The 20,110-nt window shown below is 43.6% G+C and overlaps 1 protein-coding gene across 7 annotated transcripts in view; it reads right to left on the bottom strand.

Annotated features, from left to right (window-relative positions):
* Positions 1 to 6,057: 6,057 nt before the first annotated feature.
* robo2 (roundabout, axon guidance receptor, homolog 2 (Drosophila)) overlaps positions 6,058 to 20,110 on the bottom strand; it is a 228,293-nt gene continuing 214,240 nt past the window's right edge. For 6 of the 7 annotated variants that reach the window (XM_088300860.1, XM_088300861.1, XM_088300863.1 and 3 more), the window contains 8 exons: positions 17,859 to 18,018; positions 16,320 to 16,583; positions 14,780 to 15,000; positions 10,069 to 10,266; positions 9,634 to 9,792; positions 8,825 to 9,055; positions 7,805 to 7,999; positions 6,058 to 7,151 (listed from right to left, as the gene is read on the bottom strand). In XM_088300860.1, the coding sequence (XP_088156986.1) occupies positions 7,150 to 7,151; positions 7,805 to 7,999; positions 8,825 to 9,055; positions 9,634 to 9,792; positions 10,069 to 10,266; positions 14,780 to 15,000; positions 16,320 to 16,583; positions 17,859 to 18,018 (1,430 nt within the window). In that variant the 3' untranslated portion in view covers positions 6,058 to 7,149. The remainder of the gene's footprint in view (positions 7,152 to 7,804; positions 8,000 to 8,824; positions 9,056 to 9,633; positions 9,793 to 10,068; positions 10,267 to 14,779; positions 15,001 to 16,319; positions 16,584 to 17,858; positions 18,019 to 20,110) is intronic. The other variant, XM_088300865.1, reaches the window with a different exon arrangement.

The following is a 20,110-nucleotide window of genomic DNA, read 5'->3' on the forward strand; positions in this document are numbered from 1 at the left end:
ATCAATTTAAACACGGCGCTTAGTATGCACACTTTTATGTGGGGCGAACTCCACCCTTGATCGTCGAATAGCTCTGAACAAAATCCATTTTAGGTCATGAAAAATCTTCCCATCCAGCATGAAAAGCGTGTTTGTACATTTTTTTGTCGCTGGTATTGTAACTTGGATTGAAGGTGAATCATTCGTTGGTAACCATAGAAACGGAGAAGCCGCTTTCAATGAATAATGAAAGATGAAAAAATCGCCTCAGATTTTAAAAGCGTTTTCTTTTCACGTCGTCACAAGATTTCATTGAGACGGACGAAAACAAGGTCACAAAAAGTCATTGGAGCGATTTTTGTCTCGAGTCTGGCGGCCCAAACGGCTTCATTAACTTCCTCCTCAAACCAGCACATAATTAAGACAACATCTGTGGGCTGTCATTTTATGAAAACGCGTCGCAGAGGCGCTTGGGGAATTTTTTTGATTGATTTTTTTTGCATCTGCAGCAGACGCTGCCGCTCCACCTTCACAAATCTTCAATGTGGTTTCAAACCAGAAGTTGGCGTGAGGAACAAGAATGTCTCAAGTCTTCGCTTTCAACTTTCGCGCAAGTCTTGAGTTTCGGCGGCCCGAAAAATTCAAGCAAGGCAAAGCGATGTTTCTCAGTCAACGTGAATTTGCACATGAGCCACTTCGCACTTAGCTGGCCAAAGTCGAAAACAGTCACAATGACGTCGTTTTTGCCAGTTTGACTTTTTCAGCGGATCCAAAATCCCTCAATTGTTTCCATCAAAGTCATCATCGAGTTGATGCTTACTAAATGTTTGACCAGCTCTCGCTGAGCTAAATGATCGACGTTAGTTTCCTTTGGATAAAATCGGATGTTGAAGTCATTGTGTCTTCATTTGTTTGAGTTGCAAATGTTGCAAGTTGTCGTTCTCTTGCCCTTGAACTCGAATGTTCTCAACTCACCTCTGTATGATAGCCGCTTCATAGTTGACAAAAATAAAAATAAAAAACTTTCACAATGAAGCTTACAGTGACTTGAAAAATGCGGCGTTTCAAAAATAAACACGTCCCAAGTCCCAAAAATGGCGACTCTCGTCTGAGCGGAGTCGAGTGATGGAAGCATTTGCGACACTTCTCATCAAGGTCCTCGTGGTCGTGGTCCCGGTCCAGTCCCGAGCAGCAGATGGAGGCTGCCTGGCCCGTCGAGTTTAGTCTGGAGAAGAGATTCCGAGTGCAGCCCTTCTTCATGCGGCCATCTGCCGGGCCAGACTTGCTCCTGATCTCCTTACGCTCTAAAGTCTGGTTAGAGTCGTCTTTTCTTTCTTTTTTTTTTTTTAAGATCAGTGTTGGTGTCAGCGATATCTCTCATATGATCAGAACATTTGTCATACATTGGCAACTTGTTCTTGTATCGCTGGCATGACTTTCTCTCGTGAGTCTCTCCTAGAAATTAAGACGTAGAAATACGTCTTGGGTAGGCGGCGACTAAATTTCTAAAGACGTGTATGTATGTTTTTTTGATTAAATGAATGACGGTAAACATAATCTGACATCATCTTGTCCTCCTCGACAGTTGTCGGTGCTCTTCCATTGGAGCAAATGACGTTGCCCGAGGAAGTCACTCAATTGCGGCGTTAAAACTCCATCAGACGGATGGCTGCTGTTGGTGCGCTGACATCTGCGCACCGCCGACGATCACGTCAACTTCTCAGCATCTCTAACGAGAAAAAACAAAACAAGAACAAGAAAGACGCAAATAGAAAGGAGAAGGGATGCAGTGGAAAGGGCAAAACATTCGTCACCCTCTGGTCGGAGAAAGAACAATGTCATTAATCTCCTGACATTTTCATATTCTATTAACCTTTTTGCTGCCATTCATCCAGCTCGTTAGTCTTTTTTTTCTTTTCTTTTTTCTTTTTTTGTGGTCAAATACTAATCGATACGGATGTCCACTGTCCAATCGGACGCGCTTCCTTTATCTGCTGCAAACAATAAATGGGAAAGCTTGCCATGGCAACGCAAGCGCTTGGGAAAAATCAACACCAAAAGGCTGCAGCCAGTGTGATTTTTTTTAAATGACTTTTTTCATGATAAAAACTTTGTTTTATTTAAAAAAATGATAGGAAACCAAAACCATTAAAATAACAGTAAAATAAAATACTCTATAAAAATCTTTTTTTTTTTTACCCCAAAGGCGTAACGGAGCACAATTTCCAAAAAACAAAACTTTTGTGACTTGTTGTGCAAGCTGGAACGAATTAATTTGATTTTCATTTATTCCAATAGGGGAAGATGATTTGATTTGACGATTCAATCGATTGCAAAACATTTGATGTTAAAAAAATATCAAACTCTATCCTTGATTTGAAACCGAATCCCCGGTTTTGAAACGTAACCTTGCCATGCAACTTAATTTTCTTTGGCATGTGCAGGTGTCCCGAATGAGGCGTCCATCGAGACGCTTGATGACATCTTGTGCGTATTTTGCAGCAGCACCAGCATGAGGTCCAAGTTTTAATCACCTGCGCGTAATTGGAATCATTCCCTGTCTTGATGCATATTTCAATCCATCTGTATAATTACGATCGCCAGCCCCCCCCCCACCCCCCACCGCCCTTCGAGATGGCCTGCAATTAAGTGGCATCCTGAGAGAGGCAGGAAATGACATCTTTTGTGCTCTCATTTTTCACATGCATCAACAATGAATGCATCCCGACAGTGTGTGTGCACAGCAACAACATCGATTAGCATATTACACCTTCACTCATTAGCCCCCCGCCGTTGGAAGTGCTTTGGAGAGGGCGGATTGAGTACAAAGACTTGGTTCCTGTACTCTACTGATCGTGTGCAATTTGTACTTTTAATCAGAAACCCGACGCTGTACTTCCGTCTTGTCAATGTTCCTCCATCTCCTCGTGGTAATTTGCTGCTTCAGTGACACATATCGAGTTTTTTTTTTTTTTGAGGGAGGGAATTATTTATTTTTTTTCACCCCCTCCACACCCGTTCATCTTTCCGCCTTGTACAAGTCATGCGCCCACGCGTCGTTCAAATTATGGAGCATAATAGCGACAATGATGCATTTCTAAAGGCTTTGCTTCCCGCTCGACATGAATGCCGCCATCATGTTTACGACGCCCACGTGGAATACCACAACCCTCCCTTCCTTCCTTCCCCCATGACACCCCCCCCCCACTTCCATATCTCATCTTTCGGAGGAGAGGCTGCTGGGTTGAATCATTTCATTTCCACATGAAATAAAGCTCTTGTCTGATCATGTCATGCATTCACGTGCGACTTGCTGTTAAAAAAAGGCGTTGGAGGTGCACAGGTGAGCGGGTTCGTCAGCCAAGTCGTTATTCACTCGCCGTCAGGAAGGGGCTTGCACGATTAGGCGATGATTTTATCTTTTGTTATTATCCATCAACTCCAGTTTGAAACCCTACTTGGAGACCCTAAATCTAATTTGAAACTCTAATCATAATTTGAAACCTTAAACCTTGAAACCCTATTTTGAAACACTAACCCTTGGTAATATATATATATATATATATATATATATATATACATACGTATATATATATATATATAATTAATTAGGGTTAGGGGTTAGGGTTAAAAAAAAATAAAAATTAATTAATCAAAAAAATACATTAAAATTGTTTTTAAAAATAACTATTCTAAAAAACGTTAAGAAAAAAAATAATTAACAAAAATAAAATGAATTAAAATTATTTGAAAAAAAAATACAATTATTAAAAAAAAGTAAAAAAAAATGTAACAAAGAAAATATTAATACAAAAATATTTTTAAAAAAATAGTAATAATTAAAATAAAAAATATTAATAAATTAAAAAAACTATTTAAAAAATTAATATTTAAAAAAAAATTACCCTAACCCAAACTCCAACCATTAAAGCCGACCCTAACCCTAACCTTAACCCTAACCCTAACCCCTAACCCTACCCCTAGCCCTAACCCTAACCCTAACCCTAACCCTAACCCTAACCCCTAACCCTACCCCTAACCCTACCCCTAACCCTAACCCTAACCCTAACCCTAACCCTAACCCTAGCCCTAACCCAAATTTTCCCTAACCCTAACCCTAACCCTAACCCTAACCTTTGCCCTAACCCTAACCCGAACCTGGGTAATTAGGGTAATTTAAAAAAAATTATTATTAATGTTTTAAATAGTTTTTTTAATTTATTATATTTAATTTTGTTTGTTTTGATTAATATATTTTATTTTTAATAATTATTACAATTTTTTTAAAATATTTTTTTATTAATATCTTCTTTTTTGAATATTTTTCTAAACTTTTTTTAATAATTGTATTTTTTTTATTTTTTCAAATGATTTTAATTGTTTTCTTGATTAATAATTTTTTTCTTAACTTTTCTAAAAATAATTAAAAAAAATAATTTTTATGTATTTTTTGTATTAATTTATTTATTTCTCTTTTTTTTTTTTTATATATTTTTTTTAATAATTAGGGTTAGGGTTAGTAGTAGGGCTAGGATGTTTGAAATATTTTTTTCAGAAATGACCATGAATCGAAAGTCACTTTCAAACAATCATTTGAAATCAAAGCTGATTTCAACAACTTCAAACTGCTTGAGACACGTCTTCATTTTTCAAATATATTTTATTTAATATTGACAAACTAATGGATTCATTTTTCACTTCCAGGACGGAGGGTGGTGACATTGCGCACGGCCGTTAATTCTCTTTTGGGAACGAGGAAGAGGACGTGACAACGACGTAAATGAACTGACGGCAGATCGGGAGTGTAGACAAAGATTTCAAACAACCACTTTTTAAACTTTTTTTTTCCTTTTCTTTTTATTAAGAAAAAGGCAATACACACAGAGAGTTCTACAAAGAACCAACATTATTGAAATCAAACAAGAATTTTGGCTCCTCCTGCGCACCGTCGCGACTTCACACGGAACGCCTCGCGCACTCAAATTTACGACTAAAACCGAAAAGAAAAACACATCTCATACACCACAAATTGTTATGAATATTCCACAATAGATTTTTTATCTTTTTTTTTTTTAATAAATACAAAAGGACATTGCGGTGTCAACGTAAAAGACGGGGAAACACGCGTATTGGACATTAGATTAAATAAATACAAAAGGAGGTGGTGGTGTCAATGTCAAAGAAGAGGAAACACGATTATTGGACATTAAAAATTGCAATTTGGTCTTTTTTTGTTGGAATGTGGGGGACTTATAATGTATATGTATACATATATAAATATACACATATATACATCAACACCAGCAGATTGTAAAAGAACCTGAGATACTCATGCACCTCATTTCCAGAAAACACTGGCCACTGTGCGGCTTGAAATCAACAGAACAGAACGAAAACCTTGCAACCCTTTCATGGTTTTGAAAAAAAAAACAAAAAAAAAAAAAACAGTTGTCAAAGCACAGAAATCGTGAAGACGGAGAGCAGCAGAGTTTTGGTCAAAGGCAAAGAAAGAAACAAGGACGACATCGTCTGATGTTTTGTGTGCGCGTGCGTTTTTGCGTTTGTGTCCTCTCATCCAGAATCGATCAACAATCGGAAGCTTCTTAAGGAAGACGGAGCAGCCAGCAAATGACAGCAAATTTATCCTCATGTTCACTTTATTCCCATCAGGTATTTTTAAATATCCTGTTTTTGGAAGAGAATGACAGAAATTTCTGGGAAAATTCAGACCATTTGGAAAAGTTTTTTTGTGGGGAGTAAAATTGCAACTAAGAACGTTTTCTTCTCCATTTCACGTAATATTACTATTTTATCCTCGTCAAATTTGATTGGAATCCTTTCAGTTTTTTTCTCCATAGAACAACTTTTCTGGTGACGTCACAAAATAATAAAAGTCATCTTCTTCCCACAAAAAAAAAAAAACGAACGTCAAAGTCTTAATGTTACACATAAAAATGGATGCATTTTGCGAGAAAATCATGTTTAATTAGAATAAAGTTGTCATCATTTTCCAAGAATTCCGTTTGAAAAATGACAACTACAAACATTTCTGTGAATTTGGCTTTTTATTTTCAGTGATCATCCCAATTGGACAAATGACTTTTTTTTTTCTTGTCATAAAAGAAAAATCACCCCAAAAATCCTGAAAGCTTTCAAGAAAGACAAAAAAGCAGCAGAATTTAGTAGTCGCTAAACCGCTTGTTGTGCGTGTGTGTGTGTGTGTGTGTGTGTGTGCGTGTGTTATGTGTCCCAACGTCCATCGGGATTTCCAAGGAAAGTTGCACACAGACAGCTCGTATGAGGGCGCTTCAACACCAAATAAGACAATATACTAAAAGCTCAAATCAACATGTAAACAACTGAGAACGCTCCACATTTGCATAAGTGCTGAAACATCACCTCAGTGTGGTCAAATCGTTCAAAACAATTAAAAAAAAAAAAAAAAAAAGACCCCCAAAAAGAGTAATTGGTCGCCTTTAAAGTGCCAGTTTCCTCTCCGAGCATCCTGGCTGCCTCGCCAATTTTTTTTTCTTTCCTTCTTTTTTTTTTAAAAGAAAACATCTCTCTGTACATTTGTCTCTATATAATTCTCTTCTCTTTACAGTACAGAAACTCCTCTTCACTTCACATCACATCATCTTCATGTCAGCAGGAGCTCAGGTCTCGTTTTTTGTGCTTATCACCCAAACAGTTGCAGTGCAAAAAAACAATAATTAACCATCATAATTACAAGAATTAATGGCAAATATGAACAGATTGTATGAAAAAAAAAATGATGGCACAGCAGCCACACCAGTCACAATATAAAATAATTAAAAATCAACAGTTGGAGGCTTGCATAGCAACAGCAAACTGAAAGAAGATATTTACAAGGAAATTAGTGATTTCAAAAAAAGGGCGCTTGCAAGAAAGTGTGTGTGTGTTTTGGGACACAAAAAAAAAAAAAATCCAGTAAAAGTTTTCCTCAAAGACCAAAACCATTGCGAGATGTACAATATGTCTGAGTCGATTCATCGAAACACTTCCAGCAGGCCGCCGCCCCTTCTCACCGTCTGCCAGTCCACAAAGACGTCGTCATCTTCATCTTCGTCGCCCCTGACGATGAGGAGAGGGGGAAGAGGGCGGAGCCACGTTTTTTTGTTTTTACCAGGACCTCAGCCAGGTGGAACACTCTATGAGGGGTGAAAAAAAAGAAAGTTGCGCAGGTTCAAATAAAATGTCTGAAAAAATATCGACAATTGCGACGGCAACATTAATATTACTGAAATGACCTCGGCGAGATGTGCAATTTAAAACAAGACGACCAGAAACACCCAAAAGTTGCACGTGATGGACGCACATGACAGGAAAACTTGCAACAGAATCACTCACGTTTTGCAGGCAATGCTGATGCACAACACAAAAGTTCGGGACGGTCTACGAAAAATAAAGTTCACTTGGCGTTGTTTCATCACGCTCGACACTTATTATGTCTTCAATGTTTTTGTAACGGTGAACTTGTTTGCTGTCAAACTGGAGGAGCTCAAACTTGCAAATTTTCCGTGGCGGTAAACGTATAAGGTGACCGTAAGTAAAACTCCAAAAACCAAAAAGGAATGAGACGACAGGACATTCCCCAAAAATGGTACGAGAGTCTGATTTGAATAAAACCCGCTGGTAAAAACAACATGACAATTATAACATTAAATAAAAATGATGTTTGAACTACAAAGATAAATTGCACACATTAAATTTAAAAAAAAAGTCCCCCAAAATGTTGGCATGGTTTGAATACCAAAATTGCGAGTGACTGCCCAAAAGTGGCGGCGTTCAAAATAAGACTTACATAACTCTCCTGAGTACTGCCCTTGTCCGTTGGTGCCAAGGAAGTCGGCGTGCTCCATGGCCGTCCACTGCTGAGGCTGCCGGGGGCCGTCCGTCTTGCGGGGCCCCGTCGAGCCTTTGGAGGAGGCCGTCCCCGACGAGCTGTGGCCTCCCGGTGACGGGAACGTCGGTCGATGGTACGGCACGCAGCCCTCCTCTGAGCACACAAACGTTTGGACGCACGTCAAATGTCGAGTCGAAAATTGACAGTCGCGGGCACGAGTCAACAATGACGACGTCGATCCCTTCCCGACGCCGCCGACCTCACGAGCGCCAGTAACGAGCCGATAAATGTGCGAGACGGGCTCGCCCAGATGGGATTTTTCAATCCGTCTGCCGCCGTCGCGGGCACGCTAAAAGCCAAAGTCATTTCCCGGCAGTTTGTGAGAAGCGTTTGGCGGCCGCCTCAACGAGGGAGGCGGGGCCGCTCGGGGCCCCCGGGGCGCATTTTGGAAGCCGCTCGGAGGTGACGGCCGCATTTGGGAGAAGCGGCACAAGTGTCAGACAGCGCCATCTGTTGACCACGCTGCAGCACGAGCGCTAACTTTCACACGCGAGCGAGTGACCACGAAGCGATATGAGCAGCCTTTGTGAAACGAGAACGTTCCAGGAAGTTGAAAAGATTTGGAAAAGAACACAAAATTAAAACCAAAACTCTTTGGCTTTTTGGTCACACTAAAGATGATTGGTACAATTAATGGCCGGAATGAAGGTCAGATTTCATATTCATTTATATAATTATTTTCTTTGCTGTCGATTTTAAATACTGTGTTTTTTAATAAAGAAATATATCTCTATTTTCTTTTAACCAATTCATCAATGAATCACAAAAATCGACCATGAAATTTTCAATTAAACACAAGCGAGTCTGCTGAAGCGCTGCAGCTTATTTGGCTCATTTGATCAATGAAACTGGCGTTTGGCTGACGATTTTTCTTCCCCCAAAGCGTCCAGGGGGCGCTGCTGAGCAAGTCGCACGTACCGTTTTTGTGGCTTCTGCGCCCGTCGTCGCAGGCCAGTCGCTCTTGAGCCTGGCGGTGATGCTCCAGGGTGGCGCGCGCCATCTGCCGGTCGTCGGCCGCACCCGACATGGGGGGGCGCTCCAGGGACGTCGCCTTCCTCTCCGGAGGCGGGATCATGCTGTTGATGCAGCGGCCCGTCTGCGCTCGGGCTTGGCCCTGGCCGGGCGGCGGCTCGGGAGGGGGAGGTAGGTCTGTTTACGTCAAAGATTAAAAAGAAAAGGAAAATGGAGATTTGGACAAATGTTACAAAGTCGCCAGTTATGCTAGCAACAAGTTAATAAGTACTATGTGTGTATTTATTATTTTTTTTTTTTACAGTTTTGAGTAATGACGAAGCAGTCAGACCAGTTATTTTTCCAACACTACAAAGTGTTACTTTGTTGAACACATTTTCTTCTACAAGTAAGAAATATTTAAGAGCATACACTGACTTTTTTTTATTTTAGTTTATTTTGTCCCGTTGAATATAAATAATGGATCCAGATGATTTTTAACTTGACGGAATAAAATGGAATTATTAAATTAATTCATTAATTACATTTTAAAAAATATTTTTGTTAAGGCCAAGTCAAGAAAGACTTGCTTTTTTTTTTTTTTTTTTAAATGCAGGTGTCTTTTTTAATCCCCTGGGTTGTCAGTATCCTTGAACGTAACTATCTAAGTAACTTGTAATCTAATATAGTGAGATTACAAAAACGTAATCGGCACAAAAGGGTCAAAACTTTTTGGAGAAAGTCAAACTTGCAGAGTCGGCTCAATTAGCACCCACCGTCTGCGCCGGCATCTCTTCGGTGTGGTGCCGTGCCCTGGTTGCGGGGTTTGCGTGTCGGCCTGGTGGCCCTCTGGTGGCCCAGGCTGTGCGTTCCCACTGTGCTGCCATCTGTCGAGAAGGGGCTGCTGGGCCGCTGCCTGTGGGGCAAGCCTTTATCTGTTGGGGGGGGGGGGCACATCAAATCACAACGTTAGCAACAAAGTCGCCGTTGCTGCGGAGGAAAGCGGAAAGCCAGGAGAAGCAAGTAGACGGCGTCATTTGCACCCAAAGGAAAAAAATAAGAGCCATGCACAAAGTGGCCGTCGCTTTGAAGGTCTCAAAACGTGCGCAGGGCACCGCCAAGAGGAGCAATTCAGAGAGCAGAAAGGAAGAAGAAGAAAAAGAGGCGTCCCCGCACGGGTCAAAGGTCCGGGCTCTGTCGGGCACACCGACCTCTTTTACAGCGGCCGCGCTTGCTGAGGGTGGTGCCGTCCAGCCGGTAGCCCGCCTTGTCGGCGGCGGCCACCAGGGCCTGCGCAAAGCTGCAGTGGGTAAAGATGGAGCCGTCCGACGAGCTCGCCAAGCTGGAGCGCCGGCTGGAGAAATGGCGCTCGTCCTCCGAGGCCGAGCCCCAGCCGTTCGCCATGGAGCCTGCGGCGTGCAACACAGTCGTTGGCGTCCGTGCCCAAGCCGGCGACGCGACTGACGCGAGAGGATTGTCCGCAAGCGCTAAAAAGCCAAAATCTTCGGCACGGTTCCGTTCCGTACGGAAAACGATGCAAAAGTTTACATTTGTCACCAACTTAAACGTTTCTTTTTAGGAAAGAGTACATGAAATTACATTTTTTTTTTTTTTACGATGTATCGCAGCATTTTTCCACATCAAAAGCCATAAGATGCCCACAAGCCAGAAGTTGAGCTGCCGTCCGTGTATTTGTTAGCGTAGAAGACGTGTGGCTCGAGCACAAGACGGTTTCACTTTCTGTCGCTCGCTTAATGTTTCCCGCGTCAAAACTGTACCAAAAAACTTGCATTGTACATGCGTAGTAACGAGTGCATTTGCTATTTTCGTCAATGCAGATGTCGCCCACTAGTGGCCGGACAAGTACACTGCAGCGGTTGGTTGTCTTGCCATCAAATGTTTTCAAAAAAATAATCATTTGGGCCAGCTTGTTGCGGTGCAACCTTGATGTGAACTTTGACCTCAAGCGGGTCGCCCCCCCCGCAGTTGCCTTGTTAGCACTCTCCCCCCCCCCCCCCCCCCCCCCCCACATAAAAAAGCAAGCAGAGTACTTGGGCAGGCTCCACTTCGGAAGCGCGTGCCAAAGCGAGCCCACAGAAATCTGTCACATTAACCGACTGCTCTCACGCTTGCCAAAGTCGCACATTTTTACTGGCAGGCTGACACCTTTTTTTTTTCCCTCCCCTTCTCCAAATGTGGCCTTGAAGAAAAAGAAATACAGAGCACAAAAGGCAGGGACGTTCAACTGCTTTCATCAACCAGAATCAGGGAAAAAAATTAAAAAAAATAATTCAAATTGCCGACATGAAAATCTTACACGTCCTGATTTGTTCAATGAAAAATGCGCCGCAAAAATATGCGCGGGGTGAAAACGAAAACTCTGCTAAAATAAGCTCCTCCCCGACAATCAAAATAGACCACGTCACGTGAATAACTACTTTCCGATTAACCTGAGCTTTGACGCCATCTTGTGGTTCACGCAAATACAGAAAATAATTAAAAATAGGTTGCATTGAAAAAAATAGTTTGAAGAGATTGGTACCTCAACAACCCACAAAATTCAATTGTGGTTTTTATTGAAAAAAAAGAAAAAGCATTTGAATGTTTTCGTCCCTCGCTGTCGCTTATCTGACGTTCGGGCGTGGCAAAGACCCACCGACCCCCCCCCTCCTTAACATGCAGGACAAGACCCACTTCAAAGACACGTTTCCATGGAAACAATGCGGAAAGGACAATTTTTAAGAGCGTCCGAGACTTGACCCGAGCCGAGCCGAGCGGACATGAAAAGATCGGAATGAGCGCCTCATCGTCTGCAATATGGATGGCGAGGGATGCAAATGCCATTATCATTTATTTAGATACGCCGGCAAATCCGCTTCAAAGACTTTCCACTTCAAGAGTTGCACATTCTGCGGCAAAGGTTGCAACATATTTTTCCTTCTTTAGCAGTCAGAAAGTTCTGTGATGAAAGGAAAGTTCTCAAGAATGCACGCTTGCGTGAGGTACAGGAAGCCATCAACCGCCCGGACGCTCACGCACCACTTTTTTTTTTTTTAAACTGCTGAAATCCAAGGTGGTAACTACTTTGAGCCCTCCATCTTGCCTCTTCCACTTTGAAATTCCTTTCAGACAGAAAGACAGCCATTTCCAGCGGGTCCAATCGTGCCGCCAAGAATAGCGCCGATAATGAAGTGGAGGCAAAAAGCTGCCGAAGCTTTGGAGGTGGAACAACTGCCTCAGCATATCACATCACAGAATGACTTTTTTCTTTTTTTCTAACAGCCACTTTCCACTGCAGCGCTTCCATTCCGGGAAATAGCGGCGCAATCAAAACGCTCGGCATTGTAACGTCATTTGATAAAAATTCAATCAAGTTTTCTCTTTTAGCTGGAGGGGGAAAGTTGCTGCGACTTTTCAAAGCAACTCCGGATGACTTTTGACACTTAAATTGACGGGAAGGCAAAAAGTTGCACCGGAACGAGCCGGCGCCAACCGTTACGGGAACGCTTTGGACCCATAACGTTTGATCGGGCCGCAAAGCCAGCAGAAACACTCACTGCCATTGACGGTTTTGGAAGTCCAAAAAAAAAAAAGGACTTTCCAAACTCATAAAGATGAATTAGAATTTGATCTGGAGTCGGAATGCTAATGCTCAAAACAAAAGTTCAAGCGTGTTGTGCGTGAATGTTTGCCCGAAAGGAGAAAAAGTGCGCTTTCACACCACAGAGAATGACACAAAGATGCGCAAATTGCACAATCGCTTCACGAGAACGCGCCTCAGAATCTCGAGTCGCCTCATCCGCATTTGGAGGCGTGGCCAATGTGGGTTCCATTTGGTTGGATGTAAGGCCAGCTTCCGTTAACTTTAGTGAACGTCAAAAACGACAAAGTCGCAACCCTCAGTCAGTCGGGGTGGGCGGAGCTAACTGGGCGCTTTGACGGAAGTGGACGGAGTCAAATGTTGAAAATGTGACTTGAAAACGTTTGTGACTTTCTCCGCTTAATTACGCAAAGTGCCGTTCCCGCGTTGCTCGAAAACAATGACAAACCCATCGAGGCTTGACAGGAAGCTTACGGCGATTTGTACAGCCGGCGAACGGCGGCCGCAATAAATCTTCAGCCGTCACCGCCATTGCTATCTCGGCAGTATTCCTTCCCGTGAGGCTGGGGGGGGGGGCTCTCGGGCTCTCGGTGACCGACGAGCAGATAGATGAGAAGAAATCGTGCTGTCTTCCCACTAATACAGTGGCGGCGAGATGCAGCAGATTAAGGCGCAGTCGCCGCTTTCTATTGCCTTCCGTCGTCGCACGTGTCAGCAAACGCAAAAGCGCACTTCCATCATCACCACGCAAAAGTACTTTGCCAGCCACCGACACACACGCGAATATTTGATTCCCTTTTTTCCTGCTTCTTCTTCCCTCCCATCCATTTCCTGCACGGCTTTCTTCACTTTCATTTTACAGCGCAAAAGCCGTTTGGATGGCCAAACAGCGCTCGTTTCTTTTACGTGCCACGGTCAGCGCGTGAGCAACGGTGGCCATGTCGTGCCCTTCATGTGTCCCCCCCCCCCCGTCCCCACGCCACCCTCATTTTGACAGATGGCTGTAAAAGTTTGCAGAGAGTTGTAAAAATGGAAATGGTCTGGAATGGAAATAGGCACTGGCACACGTGAATTTTATTTCAAATCTCCTTCGTGAGATACGGCCGCATGGCGACAGACTCCTTGTTAATTTTCCCTCTCACTCTCCTGTTTAAAATTCATGGACTTTCTTATCATTTTTTTTTTCTTGGGGTGGGGGGGGGGGGGGGGGGCCTAATTATAATTCCCCCGAGTGTGCCAGCAGTGCTTAAAAAGTTGATTGAGGGACATATTGGGTGTGCATGTTCTCATCTAAATGAACACATTGCAGAGTCACGTGCAACACGCCGCGCCAACGACGACAATCGGGCCACTGTCACGGGAGATGACAAAACAACAAAGACATGACGCCGCAGCGCGCTCATTCATGGCCCGAAAACGACAGAGGAAGGCCCAAAAAAGATTCTTTTAAGACCATTTCAAAGCCAACAAAAGTGGCGTATGTTGAAATAAGACCACTGAGAAGACCCTCAAAGTAGAATAAGACTGGTGTGCAGATTTTAAAATGATCATAAACATTTGCAAAGGTTCAAGTAGGAATACGTAAATGCACCCCAAAAATTGTCCTGATTTCAATAAAAAAAAAAAAAAAGGAAAAGAAAAAAAGGATTGCCATTAACTCATTTACTGCCATTGACGGCTAAAGACGTCAAATAATCTTTTTTATTCTGCTGGTCGTGAATGAGTTTATCTTCCCAAAGTTGCAAAACAAGACAACCGTAACTTTGCCAAAAGATTCACAGGTTCAAATGTGATTACTTTAATTCATTCCAACATTAAAAACAAGACAACCAAAAAATACCCAAAAACTTGCACAGGTCAAAATAAGACAAAAAGTTGCAGGGGTTAAAATAAGAGTAATTGAAATCCCCCTAAATTGTAAATTCCCCAAAAGTTGAAAAAAGTTCAAATAAAACCATAAATTGCCCTAAAGTTGGACAGGTACAAAAACAAACTACTGTAAAAAAAAAAAGAAAAGAAAATGCCGCAGATTAAAATAAGATTGCCATAAATCAGACAAAAGGTCAACACTTTAATTAAGTATAAATTCCCCAGTTTAAATAAAAGTCATCATTAAATTTTGGATGTTAAAATATTGTAAATCCCATCAAAGAACTGTCTACAAAAAAAAAAAATTGAGGTCGGACTGTTTAAATTAACCGGACTGTAAATCCCCCAAAAGTTGGACAGGATAAAAAAATAGTACCGTAAATACCCGAAAAGTTGCGCAGGTTCAAATAAGACTCAAAACGCGACTCGTGAGGACGTCAAAGTGGGATCACCTGTCAAAGAGTTGTCCAGGTTGTCCATGCTGGAGCCCGGCGTGTGCTCCATTCCTCGGGGATGCCTGGCGCCGTAGCCTTCGTCTTCCTCGTCCTCATCGTCGTCCTCGTCCTCCTCCTCGTCCGCCGGGTCCGTCTCCAGGTCGGACACCATTGTGCTTGACACGTAGCCCACCGGAGGCGCCGGAGCCTGGGGCGGCAGGGACCCCACTTGCATGTGCCTGTCGGCGAGCGGCGCACTCGTCAACACGCGCGTCACGATACCGCTCGCACGGTGACCCATTAATCGTGGATGGCACAAAAGTGTGCGGCGATTGTTTGCGCGGCCTTAGACGTGCCGATGGCGTGTCATTAGCGGCCCTCTTGTGTTGTCACAAACGCTCTCGGAGCAACGTAGTTATTACTGCGGCGTACATGACATCGCCTTCTTGACAATAGAGACGAATGCCAGACCATCCTCGACAGAATGCAGCTTTGCCTTCGTATGACTTGCATGAGCCCAAAACGTGTGTGTGTGTGTGTGTGTGTGTGTGTGTGTAAAGACTAGGACACGAGGTCCGTCTGGAAGAGCGCCATTAAAATGAAATGATTAATGGGTTTATCTCCACTGCACACGCGGGCGACACAAAGAGGAACCGTTAGAGCAGCAACAGAATCAATCCTGCCGCCGCCAGCGAATATGCATACAGTCGGCATTTTTAAAATAATAACACACAAATGTGGATGCAGGTCATGTGTGTGTTTTACATAGAAAGTCTGAAGCTGCAGGTTGTGTTTAATATTTGTTTTTTTCTCAAGCAATCACTGACCCGATGTTGCGCTTGTGAATCGTGTCGGAGAGAGTTTAGGCGACAATGCGACGCATTTCTGAATGCGAGTCGATTCGGAGGTGACGATCGTGTTTTGCAATGAAAAAATGAACACATTTTTGTTTTTTGTAACTTTTGGTTTATAGTCATATCTTTTGGCTATTTTTATTTTTTGTATCAATTTTATAAATAATTGATTCCTGGGCAACTAATCAATTATCATTATCGGTTAACCATTTCAATACTTTTTCATTAAAAAAAAAAGATCCAAATTCTCCGAATTTCAGCTTCTAAGCAGTTATTTTCCCTTCATGATCACAAAGTGATTATTTTTGTTTGTACATTTGCTTTTACTTTACAAAACAATAATACATGTTTTTGTAAATTCTCTGACATGAAGAAACTCGTAAGGGAATCATAAAATGAAATGAAATTAAATGTTCAAATTCATTGATTCATCGATCAAAATAATCGACAGTTTAATCGATTAAAACAATAATTTGTTGCTTAATGATTTGATGTTAAATTTGATTTCATTCTTTGTTTAAAATGCTAATGAATTATTTTATTGTTTTGGTTAAAGGTGAGAGAAAAGTTATTTTTATTTTATGATATTATTTCTGTTTAGTGATTTATGGCTCATATCAATGTTATCATTATTGCTAATATTCTGATCAAAATGGAAAGTCTGATCTCCTTTCGGATCGGAACGTAAGCGAGTGAACCGTTACCACGTCTGCTTGGCCACGTCCATCTGGTAGGCTCGGGTCAGCTCGTCCAGATGGGCCTGCAACATGGGCCGCATCTCGTCCCGAGGCGACGGGGTGAGGGTGGCCGTCGACTGCCGGCCGAAGGAGACGGCGGCCGGGGAGGAGGCCACCCCGCGCACGGGCGGGGTCGGCACCCGCTCCTCCTCTTCCTCCAGCTCGTCCTCCATGCCCTGGTGGAGGTACGTCTGCACCGGCATCGGCGGACCCCAGCCGTCGCTCTCGTACCTGCGCGGCCAAAAGACGCTCATTTTTTTTTTTTTCCCGGGACCCCGAATTGGACGACTTGGACAATATGCTGCGATTGATCACGACAATTGCGACTTTGCGCTCCGTTGACTTCAATGCGCCGAAGCTCGGCTAGCGGCGAGCTGCAAGCTGCACTTCTAACGGAACAAAGAAAACGTTCGCCGAGGAAATTTGTCAGTGAGCGAGCGTGTAGGACATTACATGTTTAATCTGCTGCCATTAGGAGATTTACAGCGCACGCCGCAGCTCATTTGGCAGCCAGCCTATTAAAGCTGATGACTCTCCCAGATTGCAAATGGCGAGCAAGGGGACGCCGGAGCGAGGAAAGCCACTCGAGGTGTCCGGGGGACGCCGGAGCGAGGAAAGCCACTCGAGGTGTCCGGGGCTCGGCCACACTCAAAAAGACGCCAAAGCCGAATCGGGGCAAATCCATTCAATTTGAAGCCATCTGCGCCGGTTGAAGATTTATTCGCCGGTCGTGGAGTCGTCCCAGAGATTAGGGAACGGATCCGGAGCCATCTGGGCACGTTTTTTTTTTTTTTGTCATTGATCCTTCCCTCCGCTCCAGATGCACAGCTGTCGAGTAATCAGCGGCGGGGAAAACAGAGCTGAAGGCCGTTGCGAAGACGCAGGCAGTTTGTTTTGCCGCTCGGGAGAAGGTCGAGCGGTCGGCGTGCAAGACAACGGCGGTGATTAGTGAGTTTTGCGCTCAGGTGCACACAAACGGAGCCATGGGCGATCCAAAGACTGCAATTTGCACTTGATGTTTGCGATTTGGGAGAAGATTAGCAACTTTTACTCATTAAAACCAAGCGGCCCAAAACATGCGAGGTGGCAAATGAATGACATCAAGTCTGGCGACCAATCAAAGACAAACGGGGCGACTGGCAACCACAGTTACGAGTTTAGAATTTCTTAAATTAGAGTGACTTGAAGTTGGCAAACGGGGTGCACTTATTGTACTTGAGTTATGTAGTACCTGTTTTTGGACTTGTGGACGGTTGTTTGTAATAATATTTTACTGTACAATACTTCCCCTTTTTTTTTTACCTGCACTCCCGAAATACACAAAATTAAAAAAAATAAAGAAATAAAAAATAAAATAAATAAAACTAATACTAAAACTAATTACTATGACAAAGCATTTTGGAAAACAAACAAACAAAAACGAAGAAACCTGAAATTAAAAAAAACAAAAAAAAATGAACCCGACGTCTTCTAAACCAGGAAGTGATGTGTTGTCATCAAACTTACCCTCCTCCGTCGTGGTGCTCATTGGGAAAGTGGTCCATATCAGTGCCCGGAAGAGGGTGGATGGGGGGAGGGGGTAAGGGAATGTTGGCCCAATTGGAGTTGTTGGCTTTAGCGGCTTTGGAAGCGGCCTTGGTCTTCTTCTTCTTTCCTCCTTTACCACCTAGAATGGATCATTTCTGTTAGAGAACACGACGCCACAAAAACAAGCCAAGGTCACACGAAAGAATCTGAATCGCTTTCGTGCCAGCTTGAAAAAAAAAAAAAGCAGCAAAAATGTCAGTAAAATGAAAGCTTTCTTTCAACAAGCCGCTGCCGCCTACGCGCGAAAATTCAAGGTCGGCTGATGAAAAGGATCCTCCCATTGATCGATTGGCTGAAAAGCCGCCCATCGCCATAGAAACGGCGGCGGCGAGGAGCCGTCCACAGACCTTGCCGCTCCACCCATCCCTCAGCCTTCCTCTTTTTCAATGCACGCTTTTGGTTCCACCGTGGAGGAAGAAAAATTTTTTTTTTTTTAAAAATGCCACTGTGCCGCATCATCATAATGAATGACTTGTGTGGAGTTGCTGCGGTCCTAATGCAATTCGCTCCGACTCTATTACTACTTTCATTTCTTTTATTACACCAGAGAGCCACCAACGACACCACCACCGCCCATTTTCACCCGCATCCTTCCGAAACCCGATTCCCCTTCCGTCTCATTCGTCTTTGTGCAGCTGCCGGCCGGGTCGGCATCGTCTCAAGGAGACTTTTTTTTTCTCCTCTCTTTAAAAAAAAAAAACACACTCCAAGGCTCTCGTTTTTTTTTGTTGTGGTTCTTACACTTTTTCTCCCTTTAGGACATTTTGTACCATTCTCTTTTCCGTTTCAAGCGAACTTTGCCACATTGAATGAATCTCGGTTCTTCAAATGAGCACAAAACGGAAAAGCGTCCCGTTGACAACCACGAAAAATGCCTTTTTGGATTCCACAATTAGCTTGCGTATCAATGGGGATTGTTTGAAATTTAATAAAAAAAAAAAAAAACAATTGGGAAATGAAGCAATCCAAATTTCCTTGAACTGAACCAAAACGAGTCCGAAGCACCGGCCGTTGTTTTTGGCGTTAAACCAAATTGCTTTTAGTAAACACTTCAAGTCCCGGTCTTTAAAGACTAAAGAGCGAGTCTGGAAACGTGCGTGTGCTGATTGATTCAGATTTGACTTATCAGCCTTTTAAGCAGCTGCAAAAACATTTTCCGACCGACTTCTCCTTGCTTTTATCAATGCTAGTAAATGAGTTGAGATTATTTTCCTTTTGCTTTTCCTGATCAATCAAATGCACTGAAAGTGCGTGTGAAGGTCCCACAGCACTAAAAAGCCACCGAGACCGCACCCCCCCCGCCCCGTCTCCGCCGCGTCTTCGGGGGCCACACTTGACTTTTCGCAATAACGGCATCCGTAATTCACACGAGCGCCCCGCCCCTTCTGCTTCTTTTTCTTCTTCTAGGAAAAGTCTGGTGGTCTGGCACGGAAGTTCCCTCCAAATATGAAAAGTAGAGAGCGCGAGAGCTGCGGCTGGGCACCAATTACACAAGCGGTCTTCCACCGACGTGCAAAGCAAAAAAGGGGGCCTCTCTGCTCTCCAGCGCGCCGTCTAAATTTCGATTATTTATACCGCGAGGTTTTTCGGGCACTCCCAGCATGTAAGTGCAGGAGTGCCGTGTTTTCATTGGGTGCCGAGCAGGGGAAGCCGCACGGAACTCACCCGCGGTGACGGATATCAAAATAACCGTCAAGCGGCCCGTATTTCAATTGGCTCAGTAGACCGAAAAAAAGAAACAATCGCAGTAAGGTGAGACGACAAAGACGCAAGCAGTAACTCAGCAGAACTCGCTTCGAGAACCCGGCAGGGTCGCTTCGGCTGGCTGACCTTCACACGTGGAGCGAAATAACGAGAATTGGGTTGCAAATGGCACGCGGCGTAAAAAGTATTCTTTTCAAAGATGGCGCGAGGCGTGTTGACGACGCGTCTGCGGGAAGCAAGATGGCGGTCATGCCACGTTATTAAAAGTCGGACACAATTTGCAGGATTTCTCGGGATTTTAAAATAGAACGGGTATAACGTAGGCGGCGCGGCGGACAACTGGTAAGCACGATCGCCTCACAGTTCAAGGGTGCGGGGTTCGATTCCGGCAACGGCCGTCCGGTGCGGGGTTTGCATGTTCTCCCCGTGGCTTTTCTGCGGGTATTCCGGTTTCCTCCCACAATCCA

Source organism: Idiotropiscis lumnitzeri, chromosome 7 (genome assembly GCF_059441095.1).
Source record: "Idiotropiscis lumnitzeri isolate Australia: NSW breed Sydney's pygmy pipehorse chromosome 7, RoL_Ilum_1.0, whole genome shotgun sequence".
Taxonomy (NCBI): domain Eukaryota; kingdom Metazoa; phylum Chordata; class Actinopteri; order Syngnathiformes; family Syngnathidae; genus Idiotropiscis; species Idiotropiscis lumnitzeri.